This window comes from Malurus melanocephalus, unplaced genomic scaffold (assembly GCF_030028575.1).
Source record: "Malurus melanocephalus ecotype Western Australia unplaced genomic scaffold, MMel_1.1 scaffold_22, whole genome shotgun sequence".
NCBI classification, from domain to species: Eukaryota; Metazoa; Chordata; class Aves; order Passeriformes; family Maluridae; genus Malurus; species Malurus melanocephalus.
The window spans coordinates 4,171,853-4,194,473 of record NW_026623254.1 but is presented as its reverse complement, the minus strand read 5'-3'; the positions used below and the strand labels follow the sequence as shown (position 1 = coordinate 4,194,473).

The 22,621-nt window shown below is 41.9% G+C and overlaps 1 protein-coding gene across 1 annotated transcript in view; it reads left to right on the top strand.

The window, feature by feature from the left end:
• DENND5B (DENN domain containing 5B) overlaps positions 1-22,621 on the top strand; it is a 102,738-nt gene that overhangs the window by 52,133 nt on the left and 27,984 nt on the right. The window contains exons 5-9 of the mRNA XM_057389996.1: positions 1,356-2,022; positions 12,011-12,198; positions 15,013-15,546; positions 16,874-17,105; positions 19,166-19,316. Coding sequence (XP_057245979.1) covers positions 1,356-2,022; positions 12,011-12,198; positions 15,013-15,546; positions 16,874-17,105; positions 19,166-19,316 — 1,772 coding nt within the window. The remainder of the gene's footprint in view (positions 1-1,355; positions 2,023-12,010; positions 12,199-15,012; positions 15,547-16,873; positions 17,106-19,165; positions 19,317-22,621) is intronic.

The window sequence follows — 22,621 nt, the reverse complement described above, 5'->3', positions numbered from 1 at the left end:
CTCAGTYGTGCATTAAGTTTACATCCTGTGGYAAAGTTGGCTTCTGCTGTTGCCTTTTTGAAAAGAAAGAACACTTTGAAGGCTCTCCCTTTTTTTCTTTCCTTTTATTTCTTCAGTTAGTACAAATAAAGCTTTAGTTCTTTGTTTATAAACATACTAAGTTAGCTAGAACACGAGGAGTTTCCTGCTGATGCACATTCAAAGAAGTTTTGCTGGATGTTTGTCATTTTGTATTAGATGGCTGATAGCATTCCCAAAGAATGTCTGGAAAAATGCCTCGATATATCACCAGGGCCATGCTTCAGAGAAACACCCAGTGTAGCAGAATCACTGCAAGGGATTTTGCTGAGTGGTAAATCAAAAATGAGGCTTTCATAGATTTTGGGTGTTTCCCTCCCTGCCACGCCTTTTTCCCAGTCTGAGCTATTTGGTAGCACTTAGAGAAGAAAGTGAATGTAATAGCTGCCAGTCAGTTGGGGTTTGGTTTGTTTGTTGGGCTTTTTCCCCAGAAAGTTAGGGAAGATCAAAGAATTCCAAGAAGTCTGTGTAATTTAAATTCATTGGTATGAGATGCTTCCTTGACTCTGATTTTAGAGTGCTGTGGGCATGGTATATGTAAATGAGAGCAAAACTGGATGTTTTTGTATTATGCTGAAGTAAATGACACTAAGACTATTCAGCAGTGAAARGAGTTTCAGCAAGTAATGAAAACGAGTCGTAATGACTTAATAGATGAGTTATTTGGGAGGCTGCTTTCCTTTCTTCAGTCCTGTCTCCCTTTTAAGTATCACTAGTTTTAGTCTGTTTGTTCTTGGATAATTTTTATGTTTGATGCTAAATGGCTTGTTGTGATGCAGTGGATAAAAAGAAGGTGCCTGTACAGCAAAAACAAGAAAATAAAATAGCAAAATTTAAAAAATAAAATAGCAAAAACAATAAAATGAAGCAGCAAAAACAACAAAATAAAATAGCAAAAACAASAAAATAAAATAGMAAAAWTWAMAAAATAAAATAGCAAAAAYARYAAAATRAAGYAGCAAAAACAACAAAATAAARTAGCAAAAACAACAAAATAAAATAGCAAAAATAGCAAAATAAAATAGCAAAAACAACAAAATAAAATAGCAAAAATAACAAAATAAAATAGCAAAAATAACAAAATAAAATAGCAAAAACAGAAAAAAATAGCAAAACCAACAAAATAAAGTAGCAAAAATAGCAAAATAAAATAGCAAAAACAACAAAATAAAATAGCAAAAATAGCAAAATAAAATAGTAAACAAACCAAAATAAAGTGGCAAAAATAACAAAATAAAATAGTCTTGGGTAACTGTGGTTTTTTTCTCTTCTCTTAGCTGTGTATGCCCAAGGGGCTGTCGTTCAGGACACAGGCGGATAACAGGGACCCGCAGCTGCACTCGTTCCTCATCACCAGGGAGGACGGCTCGCGCACCTACGGCTTCGTGCTCACCTTCTACGAGGAGGTGACGAGCAAGCAGATCTGCACGGCCATGCAGACGCTGTACCAGATGCACAACGCCGAGCAGTACAGCAGCGTCTGCGCCTCCTCCTCCTGCAGCATGGACTCGCTGGCCAGCAGCATCGACGAGGGYGACGCCACGTCCCTCGCCAAGCTGCAGCGCTACAACTCCTACGACATCAGCAGGGACACGCTCTACGTGTCCAAGTGCATCTGCCTCATCACCCCTCTGCCCTTCATGCAAGCCTGCAAGAAGTTCCTGATCCAGCTCTACAAGGCGGTGACGTCCCAGCAGCCGCCACCTCTGCCCCTGGAGAGCTACATCCACAACATCCTCTACGAGGTGCCGCTGCCGCCCCCGGGCAGGTCGCTCAAGTTTTATGGGGTTTACGAGCCCATCATCTGCCAGAGACCTGGGCCCAACGAGCTTCCCCTTTCTGACTACCCTCTGAGAGAGGTCTTCGAGCTGCTGGGCTTGGAGAACCTGGTCCAGGTTTTCACCTGTGTTCTTCTGGAGATGCAGATCCTTCTGTACTCTCAAGGTGGGCACGCATCCAGCTATGTATGCGTTATGTTAATCATAAACATATCCATGTTATGTATGCTATGTATGTTTATCATAACATACAGCTATGTATGTTTTTCCAGCAGTTCCTGGGCAGCTGCAGCCACAGGAGCTCRTAGAATTTAGTGTTATTATATGAAACTAATGTTGATTTTTGAAATGGGAGGATGAACTGAAAAAAAGTGAGAGAAATGAGTATGTCCTAATGAAAGCGCTAAATAATTGTTTCCTCCAGGCAGTCTAGGTGCTGCTTGTTTAATTATGCATTGTATTTATCACTTGTGGCAGCTAGCAATAGGATACATTTGATTATTATCCTCACACTGCCCTTGATCATGCAAGACAGCATGAAATTAATCCTATCTTCTTCAAAAATGCCAGCAGAAAATAATACATCTTGCAGAAGACACCCTTGCTACTTTGTTTTTCAAATTTCAGCARCGTATGGAAGATTGATGAAATTTCCCTCCTCGCTGTATATGATGGATATATTCTTGTTAAAATGTGTGAGAGTTTTTTAGCACTTGGAGGCTAAAGATTTAATGCTGGGTTGAGACTGAGTGGAGTTACAGGCTATTCCTTTTTAGGATATTTGGTTGAGATATCTGGGAACTTTGCTGAGAAGGGTGCTAGTATTTCCTTTTGAGATACTAAAATTGCAGCTGGCCAGGGCTACATTGGCAGAATTTGCTTGCACAGAGCCTGTCCATGTTGAGTTGTGCCAGCAAGCTTTGGAAAATCTGGTTTTGAAAACCTTTTCTCTTATGGTTGTCTCTTTCTATAGCAGTGCAATTCTCTTGCTGCAGATTTGGGGAATCCTGACAGCACTGGGCACGCTATGGGATTTCACACCCATGTTGCTGTTTCCTGTACCATGTTGGTTCTTGTGAGTCTGGCCCTGGTGATATTCTGGTGCCAAGATGCCAAGCTCAAATTTTCCTCCTGACTTTCAAGGGGATGTTCAGATTTCTGGGGGTTTCTCTATGTCTCACTGGAAGCCTGTCCATGTTATTTGGGTTCCCAAACAGCATCTGTGATTTTGACCCTAAATTAGGAAAATGTGCATCAGGGAAAAATTTTGAGGGGTGGGGGGAGTGGTTTCATCAGAGCCAAATGAAAAAGCTGGAGCCAGGAGGTGTCCTTTAAAAAATGGAAAAGAGGAAAAAATGCTGCATATCTGGACTTCTCAGTAGAAGTAGTTCAAGCAGCACACAGCTGGAAATGGAGAGGGGAGAGAGGATGGGAAATTGTCTAAAATGGATGTGGATAATGAACCTTCAGGCTCCAAAAGGGATCACTTGGGTTTGTCATATAAAGGAGAAGGTCAGGAAGTGTGTAGTGGTAATGCTAATARCTAAATGACTGAGAATGGGGGAAAATGTTCAGGGAGGTGGAAAGAGGGTAGTTCTTCTGCAAATGGCTGAATTCAAAGGATTGATAGTTCTTTGCAGAGCTCTTCTCCACATGGACTCCAGGGGTTTGCTTTCAAGAACTGAAAATGAAAGGTTTTATCTTCTCTCTGTTTGAAGTGTGGGCAGAAATCCTGCTGTTAGTTTTGATTAGGCTGCTTTTCCCCTCCCTCTTGCTTCTGTGTGTGTGTGTGGACTCATCCCCTTTCTTTCTTGGTTTGAATCGTGCTGCCTTTGCCACTTCACACTGGGGTTTGATGTTAAACAGCAGCACCACTGAAATGCCTCTCACCCATCCCTGCTCATCAATCCCACCCTGCTCCCTGCTTGTGGGCTCACTGAGAACTGAGAATTTTTTTTTTACTTTTTCTTTCCCACTGACAGGTAATTGCATTAGGAAAAATGTGCTTGTTGGGTTGCATTTTGKTAATATTTTCTCCATGTGGAGAGCAACCTGTACATGCATTACTTTTGCTGTAGCCAWTGAGGCAGATACAAAATATTCACTAAATAATTTTGACTCAGYCTTCACGTCCGCCAGAAGTTAGATWAATAAGTGTTAAGATGTTTTTATTTGTTTATTATATAAATAAGTGTTGTTCYTCTAATTAATGGTTATAATTTAAGGGTTTACTTGTTTYGWTTTGTTTCATTGTGTGGAGGTTTYTTKAAAGAAARATGAGGTSRTGAAAAGTAATYCTTTCCACCCTTCAAATTTCAGAATTTTRTCTTCCCTCTGTCCTATTTGTGAATCTAGGGGTGTCCTTGGCATGACCTTTAGTACCCTGTCCAATATAGACACAATTTGATGGTGCAAGGGGAGAAGTAAATAGCTGTATTAGRGAAATTCTGTGATTATGTAAATAGCAGCGTAATTCTGGTTCCCAGAGGTGAGGAATGTGGAGGGAAGGGCAAGTGCAAAGCCTCAGTTTTGGCATGCCCTGRTAGCTGAGTGCTTGGCTAATTGTGCACTGTGGCTTCTTTTAAATGTCAGTCTTGCAATTCCTGAAAAAGAAAACAGCAGCTATTTTCCTTTTTGAGTTACAACCAGCACAGGTAGCACTGAAATCTGYTCTCTTCAGCTTTGAGATCCACCASGGAGAAATACATTTTTAGCTCTCAAGTTCTTTTAAGGCAAAAGATGAAAAGTTTTTGTATCTGGTGTATCTCTTGTTCCAGAATAACAAATGAGAGTGGAATTTTGCAAGTTGGTCCTTCCTTCCCATCCTTAAAGAGGATGGTACTCATTGGACTGTGTTTTCAGAGGTCTGGACTTCCTGCAACCTTCCCAAACTCAGTAAGTGATCAGTGCAAGATCCACTGGTTGCAATTTCAAGCAAAGCAGCTTTATTTACATAAAATCACAATTCATTGACTTAGTCTTGTAATACTCAAGAAATGAGAGCTGGACTAAAACCTGCTTCAGTTCACTAAATTGTTTCAGTGAGAGAGCTGCTGTTAACACGTATGGGAAATGTTAGCTGGCTTTTTTGTGGCTGTATTAAACCTGTTGGAAGGAAGCTTTTCATTTCAAGCTTGCCAAAAATTTTCCTCTTCTTCTAAAGTATAGATGCTTCTTTTGGAAAGTTGAGTGAAAATATAAATTGTTGAATAATCCTGACCATACAGTGAGCCTCGTTGGTGATAACAGCAGCAAAGGGCTGGAAGGAAGTCTGCACAGGGACTGTACTGGCTTTTCTGGAGTGGTTTTTCTCAAGGGATCTAGGAGTTGAGGATGAAAAAGTTTATTTTTAACCCTGTAGCTGAGGCATAATGTTTCCAGCAGGCTGAACAAAGGCATCCAAGTCGATGAAGATGTGAGGGTGTTGGGTGACTTTACCCAGCTTGCCCTGGACGTGTTCCCAGCGTGATCTGAGGRTGTCTGGCACAGCTCTGCCATGGGGACAGAAGCAGTGGGTGGCTGTTTGTACCATGGCTGCCACWGTCATCTTTGACATCACTGTTGATAGTGTATTAAAGGTGATTGGCATCCCCTCACCTGGGAAAGTGCAGGAATTGTAGGGGACTGTAACATCATTTTACACCTGTGACAGTCAAGCAGAGAGGGCTGAAGGATGATGATCATTTTCTAATCTGCTTTGTTCCCATACATTTTGGATTTCATAGTTGGGTAAATGGCAGAGACCTTTGTGGCAAGACTGAAAAGATCAGCCCTTGCTGTTCATGGAGACAGGATGGACTTCCAGGGAGTTAATCAAAACTGCTGCTGATGGGAAGTGCCAAGTTTGGTCTGCAAAGGTGATCTGGAAAGCTGCACCTGAAAGCACTGGAAGCTGCATTGTGTTGCTTCAGGTTACACCTTTCTGCATGTAGAGGATATTTTTAAGATTAAATAGAGCCAGATTTTAACACTGGGACTTTAAAAACCAAGGGGAGGGATTAGGTTTTTTTTTTTTTTCCCTGCAATTCTTTAGGGTGCAGTCTTTGCAGTGCTCTTGGAAGTGCCCTTTATTCAGACACAGCTCTCCCATGCAACTGTGTAGATGTAAGGTCTTGTTTGTGTCCTCTCTGCAATAGCTACTACAATTTCTAAAGGATARGTAACAAAACACCACTGGTGTGAGATTCCTGCTGGAGAGAGATGAATTAAACCATGAGCTCTGTGGAAACCTCAGCAATCCATTTCCTATGTCTGCCTTTCCAGGGATTTAAGCATGAGAGGGAACGGCAGAGATAAACTTCTTAGAGCTTAGGCTGTTTCYACTCATTATAATTTTGAGCGTTTTCCAAGTTGTTTTTCCAAGGGCTTGAGTAATTGCTCCTCCAAGATTGAAATATTCTTTGCATTATTTTTTTTTTGATCTAGGAAATTATAATACAAATGACTATGCATACATAAAGTCATTGCCTAGAAAACGTTTTGCCTGAAAAATCTTTCTTATGAAGTCTGTTTTGGGGGAGATTTTTATAACCTAATACATGYGTAATGTGTTTGCCTTTTAAAGCATTTTTACACCAAATAGTTACATAGAAAATCTTTGCTCTTCTGCTCATTATTTAAATACTTGCCCTCCATACTAGAATTCATCCAAATCAGTGGGAAGTTATTGCAGAGAACAATTTATATGGGGACAAAATCTGTCTGTGCTGTGGAAGAGACCTGGGTTTAGGGCCTCAATAGAGCCACATTCAGAGGAGGCTGCAGTGCGTGTTTCCCTGGAAAGGAGACAAATATTTGGATAGAATAATCAGAGAATGATGTATACTCTTCCTTTTAAACTTAGGTGAAAAGACAAAATTGTTTTTTAATTAAAAGTCRCTCAATTTTGTTAGCCAAAGTCAGTATGACCTAAAAAGTGAGAGTTTTGAAGCACTAGGAAAGAAGGAGAAAGAGCTGGCTCCAGTCTGTGCCCAAACTCTATTCCTGTTTGTGTTCACAGTGAGCTGCAAAGGGAGACTGGGTCACTGCTTTTAACACTGTGCACACTCACCATAAGCTCTCCACTTTTATTAATGGGATCTTGTTTTCCATGAGGAAACATCTTTACCTTTTAAGAACGAGAGGAAGAAATTTAAAGCAGGCCTTTACAGTSCAGTTACAGCAAATGCCAGATAAATAACGTGGCAGCCTAAAGTGGTCCTGAGCAAAGTTGTTCCCTGCTGGAATCTGTGTCCTGCCCATCACCTTGCTGCTGCCTGGGGAGTCCTTTCTTCCCCAGCAGCCACAGGGCAGAGCAAGGGGCTCCCTGTGTCTTCAGGAGCATTTTCCTCATGTGTCCTGCTGGCACCTTGTCAGCCTTGTCACAGACTTTTGCTCTGTTTGCAGAGATTTATTATGCTGGTAATAATGAGATAATTCTTGAGGTGGCTCTTAATCATAAATTAATTTATGCTGGACCACTGATGGCAGGCTGTGACATAGCTAAATTGTATAAATGGAAATTTACTGAAGCAGAAGCTTTTTACATCAAGCATTGGCCAACAAGGAAAAAGGGTAGGAATTGGCCTCAGTGAATATTGGCCTTGGGATGTTTCCCTTGGGGTAGAGCTGGCCCCCATTTGAGAGGCTAATTCTYAATTCTGGCAATTAGATGCAGGCCTGTCTTGACCCTTTTGTTTAAGAAAATTTGTATTTTCATATTTGCATAACTTTCCACTCTGCTTTTATTGTGTAAATCGTGCTCCATCACTCTCTGTAAATCCATCAGGGATGAAGGGCAGGTGTTGAGATGCCAGAGGTCATTTCCTTGGGACAGCCTGCTGGTTTCAACCCCATTTCACTGCACCTGCCCAGGTTCCCTGAATGCAGCACTGCCACAAGGTGATTTCTGTGCTGAGTAAACATCTCCTGCACCATTTTGGTGTGTTTTATGTGAACATCTCTTGAAAGTCACCTGGCCTGGCTTGTCAGTTGTTGCAGCTGCCAGCACATAAACCAGATGAAAGGTGAAAGCTTCCAGGGTGCTTTGATGTCTGCAGCACTTGTGTGTGCTTCTTCTGTGGAGCTGTTGAGATCTGATTTGAAAGCCTTTGCTTTCGTAAACAATTTTTGTCTCAAATGTGAATTTCAGATTTTGTTTTTCATCTGCTGTGTGCTATATATAAACATTACAGATCTGAAGGTACCCAGAACCAAGACTGGTCTGATTATGTGCTGTTTCTGACTCATACTCAGAACTCAAAGCAAAATATTTTTGTTTTCCAGTTTGTCCAATATACCTGGATCATCTAATTAATATCTTGTTACCAAAAAAAAAACAAAAAAAACCAAAAAAAAAAACAGTTGAACTACAGTTGCTTATAGTACTTTGACTGAAGAGGTAGCATGTGGAAAAACTSTTGGTCACAAGAATGTTTTAAAGCCTGTTCAGGTGTTTCCCTCTGAATTAGCTTTTATCCATTAAAATTCATTGATGGTTCTTTCCCTCTGTTGTCTTTAAACAAAATAAACCAAACCAACAACTGTTTTGTGCATACTCTTGGAGAACACCATCTGATCATAATTTTCCGGGATACATTTTTAAATATGTGGCTTTGCAAAGCTGCAGAGCTTTATCCTGCATCCTTTATGCACGTTCTAAAAGCAGTAGAGGAAAGGAAGTGGTGTCCAGGTAACTCATCTTTTCAAACACTTCCARTTGCTTTCAAGTTGTACGTAAAGTGAAACTTCAAAAGGAAAAAGAGGCAGCACAGTCTATTTTTAAAGCCTTGGACTGGATTTAGAAGATGCAGCTCTGTGGTCGGCTCCCTGCCCTACCTTTGGTGGGTTACTGGAACGGAGAGTTGAAAAATGGCCAGGTTGTGCTTTCATTGGGAGGGTTGGAGGTGTTGAAACTGGAATAACAGTACACTGTTCCCAGCAGGAGCACTGTTCCTGGGTGGAATGAGCATGTGTGCCTTAGACACAAAATTCCTGTGATTGGGCATTTGCTGAGAAGGTGCCAGGTGAAAGTCCTTTCTGTTCAATTATAGCCAAAGACCTGAATAAGRTCGTAGCTGTTTTGGGCAGGGATAACATTGATGTCTCTTTCTCCTCTCAGAGGATCTTGGTTTTGCTTTGCTGCAGAATGGGAAGGATTTTGAGATAYCAGATTCCTTTGTGGCAGGAAAATTAACTTTTATGTTGAGCTTTGTGAATTGCTTAGCATCCCAGAGCTTCTATTCCCATTCTGTGAAATGAAAAGAAGATTATTTCATTTTGTTTTCTCAGTCATTGCCTGTATTTGAACTTWRAGCTCTTTGGGATATTTCTGATTGRTTATTATCCTGTTATTGTSTTASRGARARGCAACATCAAGACAAAAAATGGTYRAGTTTTGTCCTCTTCCAGAAAAACATTTATAGGGAATTGATATTCAAATGCTGAAACCATTTCCACCTCCAGCAGAAAATAGCAATTCATAATTCCCCAGGAGAGGCTCAGGGTTTGCATTTTAAGYACTGTGTTATATCTCATGAGCATGTGAGTGTTACCAGCGCTTGAAGAAGCACGTGGCACCCATACAGCAGAGCTGCCAGCCTGCAGCAGAGCAGGTCCTGCAGCCACTGCATTCCTGCCAGGGAATTGGGACACTTGGCCCAGGGSCCCCAGCAGATGGTGCCAGCAAAGGGAGCTGGATCCAGAGTCTTTAAACTTGGCTCTRTTGCCCTCTGCTTCCCTCAGGAGAAGGTTTTGTGAGAGGCAGCACTGCACCAAATCCAGCTCAGCTGCTCTTAGGAGGCTCTGAAAGCCCCAGGGACCACTTTGCCCTTGAGTTATCCTCCTTGAGCAGTTTTGCCAGGAAAATGTTCTGTGCAAAAATTAGAGATTGAGCTTTGAACACAAAGAGCCACAGAATAATTTTGGTTGTGAGAGACCTTTAAGATAGTCAAGTCCAGCTGTAAACCTAGCCTTGCCAAACCCAGCATTAAAGCATATCTCTAAYTGCCACATTTACACCTCTTTTAGATGCCTCCAGGGATGGTGASTCAAACCCTTCCCTGGACAGCAATGCTCAGCAATCCCTTCAGTGAATAAATTTTTTCCTAATGTCCAATCTAAACCTCCTCAGGCACAACTTGAGGCTGTTTCCTCAATCCCTTGTTTCTAGTTGTCCTCAGTAACCATGTAAACATCCCTCAAATGACAGGCACAAGAATCTCTCCATTAAAAATCATTTCAGGCCTTACATGATAGGTGCCTAACCTTGTACAGGCTTGAAAGTACATTAAAGAAGAAACTACAGTTATTTTCTAACAGATAACAAAAAAAAAWTACAGATTTTTGAATATAATTTTTCTGGAAAAAAACTGGATCTTCCCTCTCTTCAGTGAAAACTGTTGGGTAGATAAATGTTCTTTATCTCTGCTTATCACTGACAACCACTGCTAGATGGTAACAAAGTAATATTTTTGTGATCACTAGTTTGTTTTTGTTTTTTAAAAACAGCTTTTCTCCTATTAAATTGGTTACAAAATTTGTGCCAGGGACCATGTTGAATATTGTCAGTAGTACCAGAGAGAAGTCAGCATGCATTTCCAGAGTTGAATGCCCTTATCCAAAAAGGTCCTTGCAACTTTGCTGCCAAGACCTGTTTCTTCATGAGGTTGTGTAGATCAGAACACACTTTGAAGTTGTCTCACATACTAAGGCATGCTACTTTCTCTGGGTTTTTTTGGTGTTGTTTTTTATTTGGTTTTTTTGGTTTTTTTTTTTGTTTTAATCTTTAAAGCTTTCAGAGTTATAAAATGTTAGGAGACTCCTCAACTATGCCAGTAGGATTATAACCTGAGTTTGTGTGAGTGCTCCTCAGCAAGACAACCAATGCACGTGGATAATTATACACCATTGCAGGGGCAGGGATTCTAAGTGACTGMTCTGTACCTGGGAGTGATTTGGAGGTGTAACCTTGAGACTGGCTTGTATGCAYGAAAATAATTTTGAAGGCTGACTGAATAGCTATTAGTAAGACRTGATGAAAAATGTTTTCGCCCTGCCAACCTGACCTTCTGCAGATGGAGGCTGCTTTTCCACAGAGAGGTGCTAGCAAGGAGAAWGGGTTATGCAATTTGTTGTTGTAATTTGCATATTTATTCAAGAGCATCTTCCCAGTGACCTCCTAATAGCTGAGCAGTGTCAGATGACAGTGCTTTTGCTGTTGTTGATGTCTGCCAAGGTCTCAGGCTGGGATGCTCAGGAAACTGGAAGGGTCAGGCCGGGCTCCTCTCCAGGCAAAATCAGTCAGTGGGGCTGCAGGAAAAAACCTTCTCACCTGACTCAGAACCTGGGTGTTCATGAATCTATCTTTAATTTCCTGGAGTGCCCTCATTTGTAGTAGTAAATAGTTTGTAGGATTGCATCATGCCAGCTGGGTATTTGATAAATAATTTGCTCTTACCCAAATTCGGAAACATCCAGCTCAGCTGGACCAAAAACATTTCCATTTAAAAAATAATGCACGATGTGCTTACTAGAATCAAAATATTGCAAAGCAGTGAACTAGTGGATTAAATAAAATCTGGGAAAGTAAAGTGATATAAATATACTGGCTACACAGAATGTATTTGAGAACTAAATTTATATTAGGCTTCCGTTTGGATTTAACTTAAAAGCAGTGCTTTTAAATACTTAAGGACTGTAAACTGCTGATATGTGGCCAAGACAAGTCTACTGGAAAGTGCACTCGGCCTTGGAAATAGTAGCAAGTGGAGCAGAAGCAGGCAGGCAGGAGTAAGCAAGAAACCACAATGTTTCCTTGAAGTTCACTTCTTTTTTCTCTCCTTCCCTTACAAAAATACATGGAATTACAGTATTATTTTCCTGTAGTATAGACAGAATCTGGTTTCCTTTTAATGAATTAATTAAATGACAGAGTAGATCTAGATAGGGTGAGAATATCTCTGCTCAGCCATTTCTCTATGAGAGTGATGAGTTTTAACAAATTAATGTTTAAGGTTTTTAAGCACTGTCTTGTTTATCAAACATCTTATCCTATAACCATGGTTTTTGTTTTGTTTTGTCACTGATGTCCTTGCCAAAGAGATCTCAAAAGCAGAACACAGGGAGATAATTCAATCTCTCTCTCTCTCTCTCACTCTCTCTCTCCCCATGTCCAGATTATCAGCGCCTGATGACGGTGGCAGAGGGAATCACAACGCTGCTGTTCCCGTTTCAGTGGCAGCATGTGTACGTCCCCATCCTTCCTGCCTCTCTCCTGCATTTTCTGGATGCTCCTGTTCCCTACCTGATGGGGCTGCAGTCCAAGGAGGGAACCGACCGCTCCAAGCTGGAGCTGCCTCAGGAGGTCAGTGTCACCTTTGGGGTGCTGTCCTGAAATGCCTGCTTAATAATTGGTGAGCTCATGTGGTCCTGGCTGGGTCAAAGTCTGTTACCAAACCAGTGTCCTGGCCTCAAACAAGCCAGGTTTGCATTAATACTGTGCCTGTGAGCAGTATTGGAGAGGAGAAAAAGGAAGGAGAGGTCATCCTCCTAATGTGAGGGTTAAATCCGTGATGGTGGTGGTGGAGAGTGAAATGGGGATTTTTCTCCTCAAAGTGTGGTGAAGGTGATTAGAACTGCTTCACATTTTACTGGCCATACAGCAGAGTCTTTGGGGTTTGGCTCACCTGTCTGCATTCCAGATGGTGACTGGAACCAGAGCATGYCATGCTTTTAAAGTTAGGTGTCTCCTTAAAATCAGTGGGAGCCCCAGGAGTCACTTTCATACAGCAGTACCATCTTCTGGCACTGGCAGCACTGAGGACACCTCTCCTGGGGACAGAGTCCCTAAGGCTCCCAAATTCCTGCWCTGACTGGGAATGCAGGTGGGAGCAGCAGCAAGGAGAATGTGTAGGAGTGGGAGCTCATGTGTGGAAGTGGAGGGATGCACACAGGGCAGGGACAATTCTGTTTTGAATAAATCTCTGTTTTAAGTATTGCATGAATGTGACTGAGCCAGCCTGGGATGCAGGAAACTGCAAATCAGATTTTACTCACGGATACAGTGACCAAAGCACATGAAATCTGCACTGGCAGGAAAGCAAAGCTGCTCCCTAGCTATGCTCCTCAGTAAAGCCATGGTAATATTACATAATTACTGTGATTTTTAAAATTATTTGTCACATGCTTTCGGTTAGCAGATTAAGCTGTCATTTTTGTTAAATTAGAATTTTAATGTGRCAGTATTTAATATTGCAGTGTTGTTGGAATAACAAATATCACCAGGGAGAGAAGAGTAATAGCAGGGTAGAATCTGCCCCCTCCATGATGCTTAACGAATGAGTGAAAAATATCAGTATTTATCGACACCACAGGTCCTGTAAGTGTGGGAGAGGGAAAGAAAGTAAGGAAGATGTTGAATCTCAAATTCCTCTAGACAATATAAAATAAAAACTCCCCAGCATGCGAGCAGTGATGAAAATGAAATGCTGTTTGCTTTAGAATTCCTTTATTGTTCAGGCCAGGGGCTAGCTTTTCAAGCTCTTGCTCTAAATATAAACCATTTGTTTGTTAGAGATAAAAATTCTAACAACTGGCCATCATGCTGTCTTAAGGTTACTAATCTCCCTGCATTAACTTCAATCATCAGATGTTTTTGAAGAGAGAAGTGAGACCAATTCCCCAAGGGTTTTCTGCATCCAAATCACATTTTTCAAATTTTGTAAATGATATGCAGAGCTGAAATTAAAAAGCCTTTGAAATGAAATATTGATAGATAAGAAGGCAGTCCCTGAGCTAAAGAACYGTACTGATGCATACCACAACTCTGTAATAGCTGCATAGTTAAATAMAGCAAATCGTTTTGTGTGAAGAAATGCCTTTCTTTGTACAGACTAAGTTTAATATGAAAAAGACTAAATTTAATATGAAAAAGCTGAAGGCACACTTCTGCTTTACAAAATGAATCCTAATGCCCTTTAAAGTATCTGTGTGAAAAGTGATTAATGTTAATAAACACATCCCTGAAATATCCAATATATTATAAACATGTTTGCTGTGGAATGTATTGTCCTGCTGAAAATTAACCTTTTCAAAAAAGAAGGAAAAGAAATAATTTATCTTCACATAATCTGRATGTCAGTCTAGGGTGTTTGGTAAGAAGTAAAGAACTCTAAAAGTGCCTTGGAGAAGGCRGAAGAGCTGTGCTCATGGCCACATCAGGCTAACAAAGACCTGCTGCTGCCCTGTGAGTTTTCTGCATCTCCTGTTCTGCAGTTTTATTTGCCAGGGTAAAACCCTCAGAGCTCAGCACCCTGGGAATCTGACCTGCTTTAAGATTTTACTCAGCACAGTGCACTCAGACAGCGAATTTCAGATGTAAGCCGCCGTTCAGAAGATCAATTACTGTTTTTCATTCTGCTRTTATTCCTGAGGGTGCATTTGCAATGTAATTAATTTTTATGTGGGATTCTTCCATCCCTCCATCGACACTTTCCTAGTAAAAGTACCTGCTCTGCTAGATTGATGTCTTCACTTAGCTTTAATCTTACAGGCTGAGGTCCATCTCTATTCACAGCAAAGCCAAGAGCACTCTTTAAATCTCAGGCAGAGGAATTGCCAGTGTTAAAAGCCTCCATGGAAACAGGGGGGTCAGGGCAGTGGGGAAATAGAGCTTGGCCTCTAATGGACAAGCTGTACTCAGGCATGATCCCAAAGGATTTCTATGGGACCCTCTGCTGTAATTTTGCTCCAAGCACTGTCATCTTTCTCACAGAACGTCTCATTCCTTGGTAGCACAGCTGCAGAGGCTTCTTGCAGTTGGGTGATGGTAAAAGAAATGGGTCTGTGAGATGCAGTAATTCACAAAAAGGTGTTTACGTGGGCTGAAAAGTGGTGCTGTGCTTTCTGCTTGGTGGTGTGTCCTGGGAGGGAATATCAAATCTTTGTATTGGGAAGTTTAGGGTCTGGAAGTCCCAGGGAAGAAGGGAGAGGACAGGAGCCTTTATTGGTTGTCCAGCTGGCCCTCGGCTTTACTGAAGTCTGAAATGTCACAGGCTGGACAGCACAGCTGAAGTGGCCTTACCCTTCTGTCTGGGAGCACCCTGGGGCAAAAGGCTACATCCCAGAGGGGCCTCTTCAATGCTCAGTGTCCATTTTGAAACTTTTCTTTGCGTTTCAGGCAAATTTGTGCTTTGTCGACATCGATAACCATTTCATTGAACTGCCAGAGGAGTTCCCCCAGTTCCCCAACAAGCTGGAGTTTATCCAGGAAATCTCAGAGGTTCTCCTGCAGTTCGGGATCCCTCCRGAGGGCAACCTGCACTGCAGCGACAGCGCCACCAAACTGAAGAACCTGGTTCTCAGCGACCTGGTGAACGACAAGAAGAACGGGAACATCCCCAGCAACGCCCTCAACATGTACGAGCTGCTGAAAGGCAACGAGACCATCGCCCGCCTGCAAGCCCTGGCCAAGAGGACRGGCGTGACCATGGAGAAAATGACCATCACCACCCCCCTGTCAGAGGAGAAGGAGGGGAAGCTGTCGTGTGAGGAGCTGGAGCTGAGGGACTACAAGCTGAACGTGCAGCTCCGCGAGGTTTTCGCCAACCGCTTCACGCAGATGTTCGCCGACTACGAGGCTTTTGTCATCCAGGCTGCCCCCGACATGGAGTCGTGGCTGACCAACAGGGAACAAATGCAAAACTTTGACAAAGTAAAGATAGCTATGTATTCATGTCTCTGTCTCAAAGGGAGAGAGGGAGGGTAGCTGTATTTGTATATATAGCCTAGGTCCTCTTTCATCTGCCGTTCCTCATCTGCCTCATGGAGAGATTTGTCCATTTCCATTACACAGGGCCCGATCTCCTGCCAGAGTGAATCAGAGCACATCCCCTGAGCTGTTCAGGGCCATCCTGGCTTGTGCAAACCAAGCTGGCAGGCTTCTCGTGGCTTGGTGGAAGGCTAGCAGTGCAAAGTGACTTCTTTTTCTTTCTTTTTTTTGTTTGTTGAGAGGAGAGCTATATGCATGAGACATACGCACGAGTCCTTCGTGTTTCCTAATTTCACGTAGAGGTTTTTGGTAATGGGTAGTGTTGTTCTGAAGAAGGTTATCACTTTTTTGCAGCACAAGGGTACTGCTATGACTCCACTGGGTGTGTGCACAGGAGGGAGAAGGAATCCCTTGAGATTAGAAAAAGGGATATAAAGAGATGGGAGGATGGCAAAAGGAATGAGAMATGTTGGGAAGCTTGCACAGCTGCTGAGTGACCCTGCAGAGTAGATAGTGCCCTTTGCTATCAGCTTTTTTAGATACAAGTCCTTCTCTAAGTGAAAGGTTAGAAGGATAAACAGTGAGGAACAGACTGAATATTGATCTGGGCCAGTTTTTGATAAAAAAAAATTGCTGCTGTGCCTTTTATTGGTTTGTTTGTATTCAGGTGTTAAACAGTGCAGCGTTCAAAAGGATGGGGTTATTTAGGCAATTGCTGCTAGTGCTTGCTCAATAAAATGGGCTGTTAAGTTTAGGATTTTCAAAGCTCAGTTAGAGACTTAGCTACGCTGTCAATTCTAATTGGAAATCCMAGATTAATTGCCCTGTGTAACATCACGAAGAGCATTAGCTGAAGAGCACTGTATGCATGCTCACACCTTAATAAGTGATATGGCCCCAGGTAGGGATGGCCAGACCAGAGGTCCCACGTGGGCACATGTGATGGTCTGCTTTGCACTGCACAGAGTTTATTCCTGTGGGTGATAGCTGCTAGGTTGCTCTGAAAAAGCAGGCAGCATGAGCACTGCTTCAGTAACTCCATATTCCCTTTGTTCCAGCTGTCACAAAGCCTCCCTGACTGCTTATTTCTTACAGCTGTGAACCAAACCCTTTGCAGATGGATTCACACCTCTCTGAGAAGTGTTTTTCTGGTGGGGAAGCCTTGTCCAAGCCTTCCTGCTGGCTGCTGGATCAGTTCTGTGCCCCAGGATGGCTGGACATGTCACTGGGATGCAGGAACGTGGCACTAATGAGCTCTTCTGTATTTCAGGCTTCCTTCCTTTCGGACCAACCCGAGCCTTACCTCCCATTCCTTTCACACTTCATCGAAACACAGATGTTTGCAACCTTCATAGACAATAAGATAATCTCCCAGTGGGAAGAGAAGGACCCTTTTCTACGGGTTTTTGACTCCCGAATTGAGAAAATAAGGTTATACAATGTCAGRGCCCCTGCACTGCGGACATCCAACTACCAGAAATGCAGCACTTTGAAAGAAGCAGGTACGTTCAGACTGGCTGGTAAAATATTCARAAGTACAATGTCAGCCACAAAGAAATATAGATCCTCAGTAATATGAGTGTTGTAGTTGATGAGGAAGTTCTAGAGCTACCTGAGGAGGACTCAGCAGTGTCCTTATCTCATCTAAGCAAAAATTTCAGCCCGCTGTTAAACACAGAAATGGAAGGAGCCTTTAYCTTGCCTTTGAGCTCTCCTAGGCTGGTGCCTTTAATAAACTCAACCCAAACCCAAAGGGAGCTGGCTCACAGTTCCTCATTTCAGGCAGCTCCTGTTCCATTGCCAGGAGAGCTTTCCTTCACACTGGTGATGGGACTGGTGCCAGCCACACTSAGGAGCTGAGCCCCCGTGTCTGCTCCACTGGCCTTGTCTCCCCCTTCCCATAAAAAGACCTTGTTTTGCCTTACACCATTTGGCTGCAGCAGCAGGGGGTGCTGGGGACGTAATCCTGTRTGGCATATTTAGCACCTCCAGCAATAGAGGTTCAGTGGTAATGAACAATTCACTGTACTGAATGATTGTATTTTCTTTTTTTTTTCCATTGCAGTCACAGAATGCGTTTGCAAATTAGCCTTGAGTTTCCTACTTAATATTTGTGCGAGTATTTATTTCATTTCTAAGTAATACAGGGAAGTTATGCTCTTAAATTTGTTGGGACACATATTAGTAAGGTAGGGCAAACACATTTCTCCTGGGGTTTTTTTGGTATAACTCCTTCAGTCTTTTACTTGTTATAAAAATGGCAGAGATAGAAATCTGTGCCTACTTAACTTCTTCTGTCTAAAACCCAATTCTAATTTGCAGGTGAACTGTCTATTCAGCGTCTAGTTTTGGCAGATATTGTGGCACCAGAACCTCATTTTCTGTCTTGTGAAAAGCAACAAACTGATAGTAATGCAAATTTTCCTTCATATTTACCATTCACAGTATATGTGACCCCAACACTGATCCAGCACCTGTTTGTTTAACTATTTTCAGAACCCTTCAAACCCTCTGACCCCACACTGCTCACTCCTTTTCTCCAGAATGGAGCCATATAAAGTGATTTTTTTTTAAGAGGAAAAACCCTTTGCTGAGTTTCTGATTATAATATATGTAAATATTGTGACAGTTTCTTTCCCATCACAGTTTTATAAAATAGGAAATGACTTCTGTGTTGTTCTTGACAAATGGAAAACGGGTTTAGCTTGCACATTTTGTATATGAATTCACTGGTTGTGATATGCTGAAAGAACAGGCCTGCCCCTTAATAGAGGGGCTATAGGGTTGAATATTAAAGTTGCTAATTAAATGCTGACTTCCCCCATGCACCYCCTGTCCCCAGTTCTTCACAAGTTAAGAGGGTGACGGGTTTTATTTTCATCCTGCTTGAGATTTGAGATTGAAACCCTCAAGTCCTTGAAGCAAAGGATTGAACCACCCTCGGTGGAGCTGAGATTCCCATGGAGCCCTCTCCCATCTTACCATATCATCCCTGTTTCCAAGAATTTCTTCATCTTCTTGATGCTGCTCAGGTCATACCACTGTTAGCTGTGCTTTTTGAAGGCCTGTCATCCAGTAAAGGCACATCTGATTTCAGGAGCAGGATCATCACAGATATTTGCAAAACTCAGGTGTCCCTGCCATGCATCTGCCCAGGGAATGTATCTGGGACTAAGCAAGGTTCCCAGTCGATTCCACAGGGGTTGCAGCTGGCCTTGGAGGTCTCTGTTCTGCTCAAGAACCCTTAAAACCAAACAAGGGATTGCAGAGAAACATTACACAGCTCTTGCCAGTTCCTAATGCATCCTGTAAATCCCTGCTTGCTTAACAGCTAATTTGCTTGCACCGTGCTCGTTGTGTTGGGTAAAGAAACTAAAAGCAGAATTAAAAAACCACCAGCACAAGTGTCTCCTCACTCATATGAGTGGCAGATTCCCGTGTTTAMGGTCACTGTTTAACTTTGTAGTGGGTTTTCAGGGCTCTGAGCATGAGCACTGCTGTCACCACAGCGTGTGCCCTCTGTGTGGGTGCCGCAGTTTTCACCTGTGACTGTCACCTGCAGCCCAGTCCATCGAGCAGAGGCTGATGAAGATTGACCACACAGCCATCCACCCTCACCTGCTCGACATGAAGATTGGCCAGGGGAAATACGAGCAAGGATTCTTCCCAAAGCTGCAGTCGGATGTCTTGGCGACAGGACCCACCAATAACAAGTAAGCACTGGTTTTATTTTCTGGCTTTAAGAGTTGGTTTCTCATACAAATGATTCACGTCACTGGACAGAAGTTCTAATTTTGGGTGGCATATAACCTGTGTAATGAACCCAGCAACTCTTTCTATTTCTGGTTTATATGAGCTAAGACTTTTGAAAATATAACCATAGTTTGGGTCATGTTAAGACACATTAGCTCTGTCTTGGGGAAGATTCCTCATTGCTGTTTTCTGTCGAGTGTCAAGTACCCTGTCTTCTCATACATATTTTTCTCATACATATTTTTTGTTTTACAGTTGGTCTTATGAGTTTAAAATAAATTTCTTGGGTGTTTTGCACTGAATATGTGAATTTGGGAACTCAAGCCAAAATTCAGATTCCGAAAGAAATTTTAGTGTTGAAACCTCCACACCGTCCTGTGGAATGAAATGAATATCCCCTCTGTTCCTATTTTTTTCCTTAGCTGTTATTACTTGCCCCAGAGATTTTTACAGCTCTCTTTCAGTTTCCACATTGGAAAACCCTGGAAGAATAACTTGGTGAGGGTGGAAAGTATGTGATTCTCTACCTGCGTTTCTTTTTTGAATCTGATAAGGTTCTGTGGGGYACTTTGATAAGAAGGTAGGGACAATTACAGCTGTGGAATTGAGCATTGTTCATTTACCTGATGTAAAATGGGAGCCTGGAGCACTGATACACTTTACATTTGTGGAGTTAAAATACAAAGTTCCTGTGAGTTCCTTTATTTTTAAATAATCTTTCTTCCTTYAAAACYCATGAATGAGGARGGGTTTCTTYYTCTTMAAAARTGAAATATTTGTGCRTCATTGATAATGAACTCATTAAATTATCAGCTCAAGCCCTCACTTCYAGTTTCTGGAAGTCAAAATGTGGGAGCACAGGAAAATSTAAGATCTTGAAAGGCTACAAATGTTAAAGCTTCCGCTTGTTTTAGACATGTGCACACACACATGTTGCTCTGAGCTGCTGCATGAGGTGCCCACTCAGTTCTATTTATACACCTTTTGTGCATTCCAGTGCTAGCTAAACCCTTTTTAATAACCTGCTAGGAATAAGAATTGCAAATGATAAAATAAGATATCSTAAAGCACTGAATGTTTAAAGAAATGCAGTTCTTCAAAAGAAATGAAAAAACCCCCGGACCAGCCACAAAGGAGAAACACATATTTCAAAGTTCCTTTGCTTTCAGTCTTCCTGCAAATGGAGACAGAATTTTATGGGTAATGATCCTTTGAGGAATGGAGGATTTCTTCATGTTGTGGGTTGCTGTATTTAGCACTCTGCCTCTTATCCTTATGGGTGGGTTTCAGTTTTACAGTGTCAGCACCAGTGTGAGCGTGCCCTGCTTGCTTGAAGTTGTTCAAATCTTCCGGCTCTATTGCAGAATCTTAGTGAATTTATGAATAAGCATCACTTAAAGATAGTTTTCCTTATGCCCTTTGAGATTTGCTTCTCTTAGATTGGTACCTATTCTGAAATRTGACTTTAACTCCTTGAATGATAATTTTGATGCAGATTGCAGCATGTTTCAGAATTTGTAAGTTCCAAAATCCCGTTACTTACCGTGGAGCGATGTCGAAGTGACAAATGTTTGGAATTCCTCCAGTTGTATATTGCCAAAAATGTTTGTAATTCGAAAATCTCAAGACCATCTGTTTATATCTTTCTTCTTCCTGRTTTTCATGTGAGCAGCTGAGAAGACTCTTTCTCTCCCATGTAAGACATGTAATTCTGCTGATTTTACACCCACGTATAGAACAGCTTTTCCATGCTGTCTGCAAATACAGCAGGACTCTTCTGACCACAAAATCGATTGAAGTGTWGCCTTCTGTTAATTTGAATTTCCCAGTGTATGATTCTTCTATGTTTTACTTATAGGGGTGGACCTTTGCATGTGTGTGTGGGGTAAGAGAACATTCCAGCTACATTCCCAGACCCTTCAGATATAGCTGTTGTGTCTTTATATTATAAAATGAATGCAAAGGATATTGCTGTGTTGGTGAGAATTATTTTTGCATRCTTCAGTTTTACATAGCAATTTTAGTCCTGAATTTTGTACCGAAGTGCTTTTGTGGGAAGCAGAGAGTAATTCCCATGTTGCAGTCAATTGTTGCTGGACAGCAGCAAATAAACCAATTCAAAGCTGTTTTAATAAAACWYGYCCTCAGTGGCCAGCAATCAGRGATTTATTGCTTCCCTTTTGTGGCKAATAAAGTAACAAATATATGACCAGGGTTCATAATGTTATCTAGCTGTTCCCTTTGTGGAAGCAGGAGGAGCTCTAAAGATCCCTCTGACAGTTACTGGGCTGTTGTATGGATAATATGTTACATCTAAATCACAAATATAATGCAGACAACAAACACTTTTCATTTCAGTTCTAAACCCTATATGTGATTTAAACGACTTGAACTAARCCCAAACCAAAACACCCCTCCTATTTCTGTCCTCCTTCCCACCAAGCAGTTTCCCACTGGAGGGACTCCCTCAGTGCTCATTGCCTTTGATACACCCCCACATCATGGGAAAACCTTCTGAATCTGCAGAGAGCAGCTGCAGCTTCCTCTGGGTGTGAAAGCATCCTCTCCACGCTGCTCTAACCCTGCAAAGCAGCAGCTTCTGCAGAAGTCCTCCTCGAAAGCATTCCAGGAGAAAACAGACTGCAGTCCCTCGGGAAATTTGTCTGTTTTTCTGGAAAAGCTGTGGTTTTGGAGSCCTCATTTCCTTTCTCAAACCCCAGCACCACACTGTGGTTTCTCTGTGTTCCCTTCTTCCCTGTGTGCATTTTCTGCCACGCTTTAAAATCGTAGCTGGGACTCCTCTGGCTGATTTGCAATGATCCACGAGTGGAATTTGAATGACAAAAAGCCAAGCTACATAAACACTTCATGGTTTTTGATTAGCTAATTGTTAAATTAGGGGGGATATGCTTACAGCGCAAAATTCAAACAATGAAACAAGCTGTGTTTTCAATCTAATTGATTACCTTGTAACTTAATTTGTACTAAGAAGCTTGATAAATGAAATTAAATATTGCAGAGGAAAACAGTTATTCCCAAGGATGGGAGTATATTTGCATTCTGGCGATTTGTATTGAATGCCTGCAAAGAACAACTGAACTGATTTTTTTCTTGTTTCTTTTGGTTTTCAAATGAAGGGTTTGCTTTGTTACACATTTGGAAAATTGCTTAAATTACCCTTTTTTTGCCTTCCTCTCTGTTTAGCCCAGCTTTCCCCCCACTTCTTTATTGGAGCCCTGCAAAGAACAACTGAACTGGCGAATTG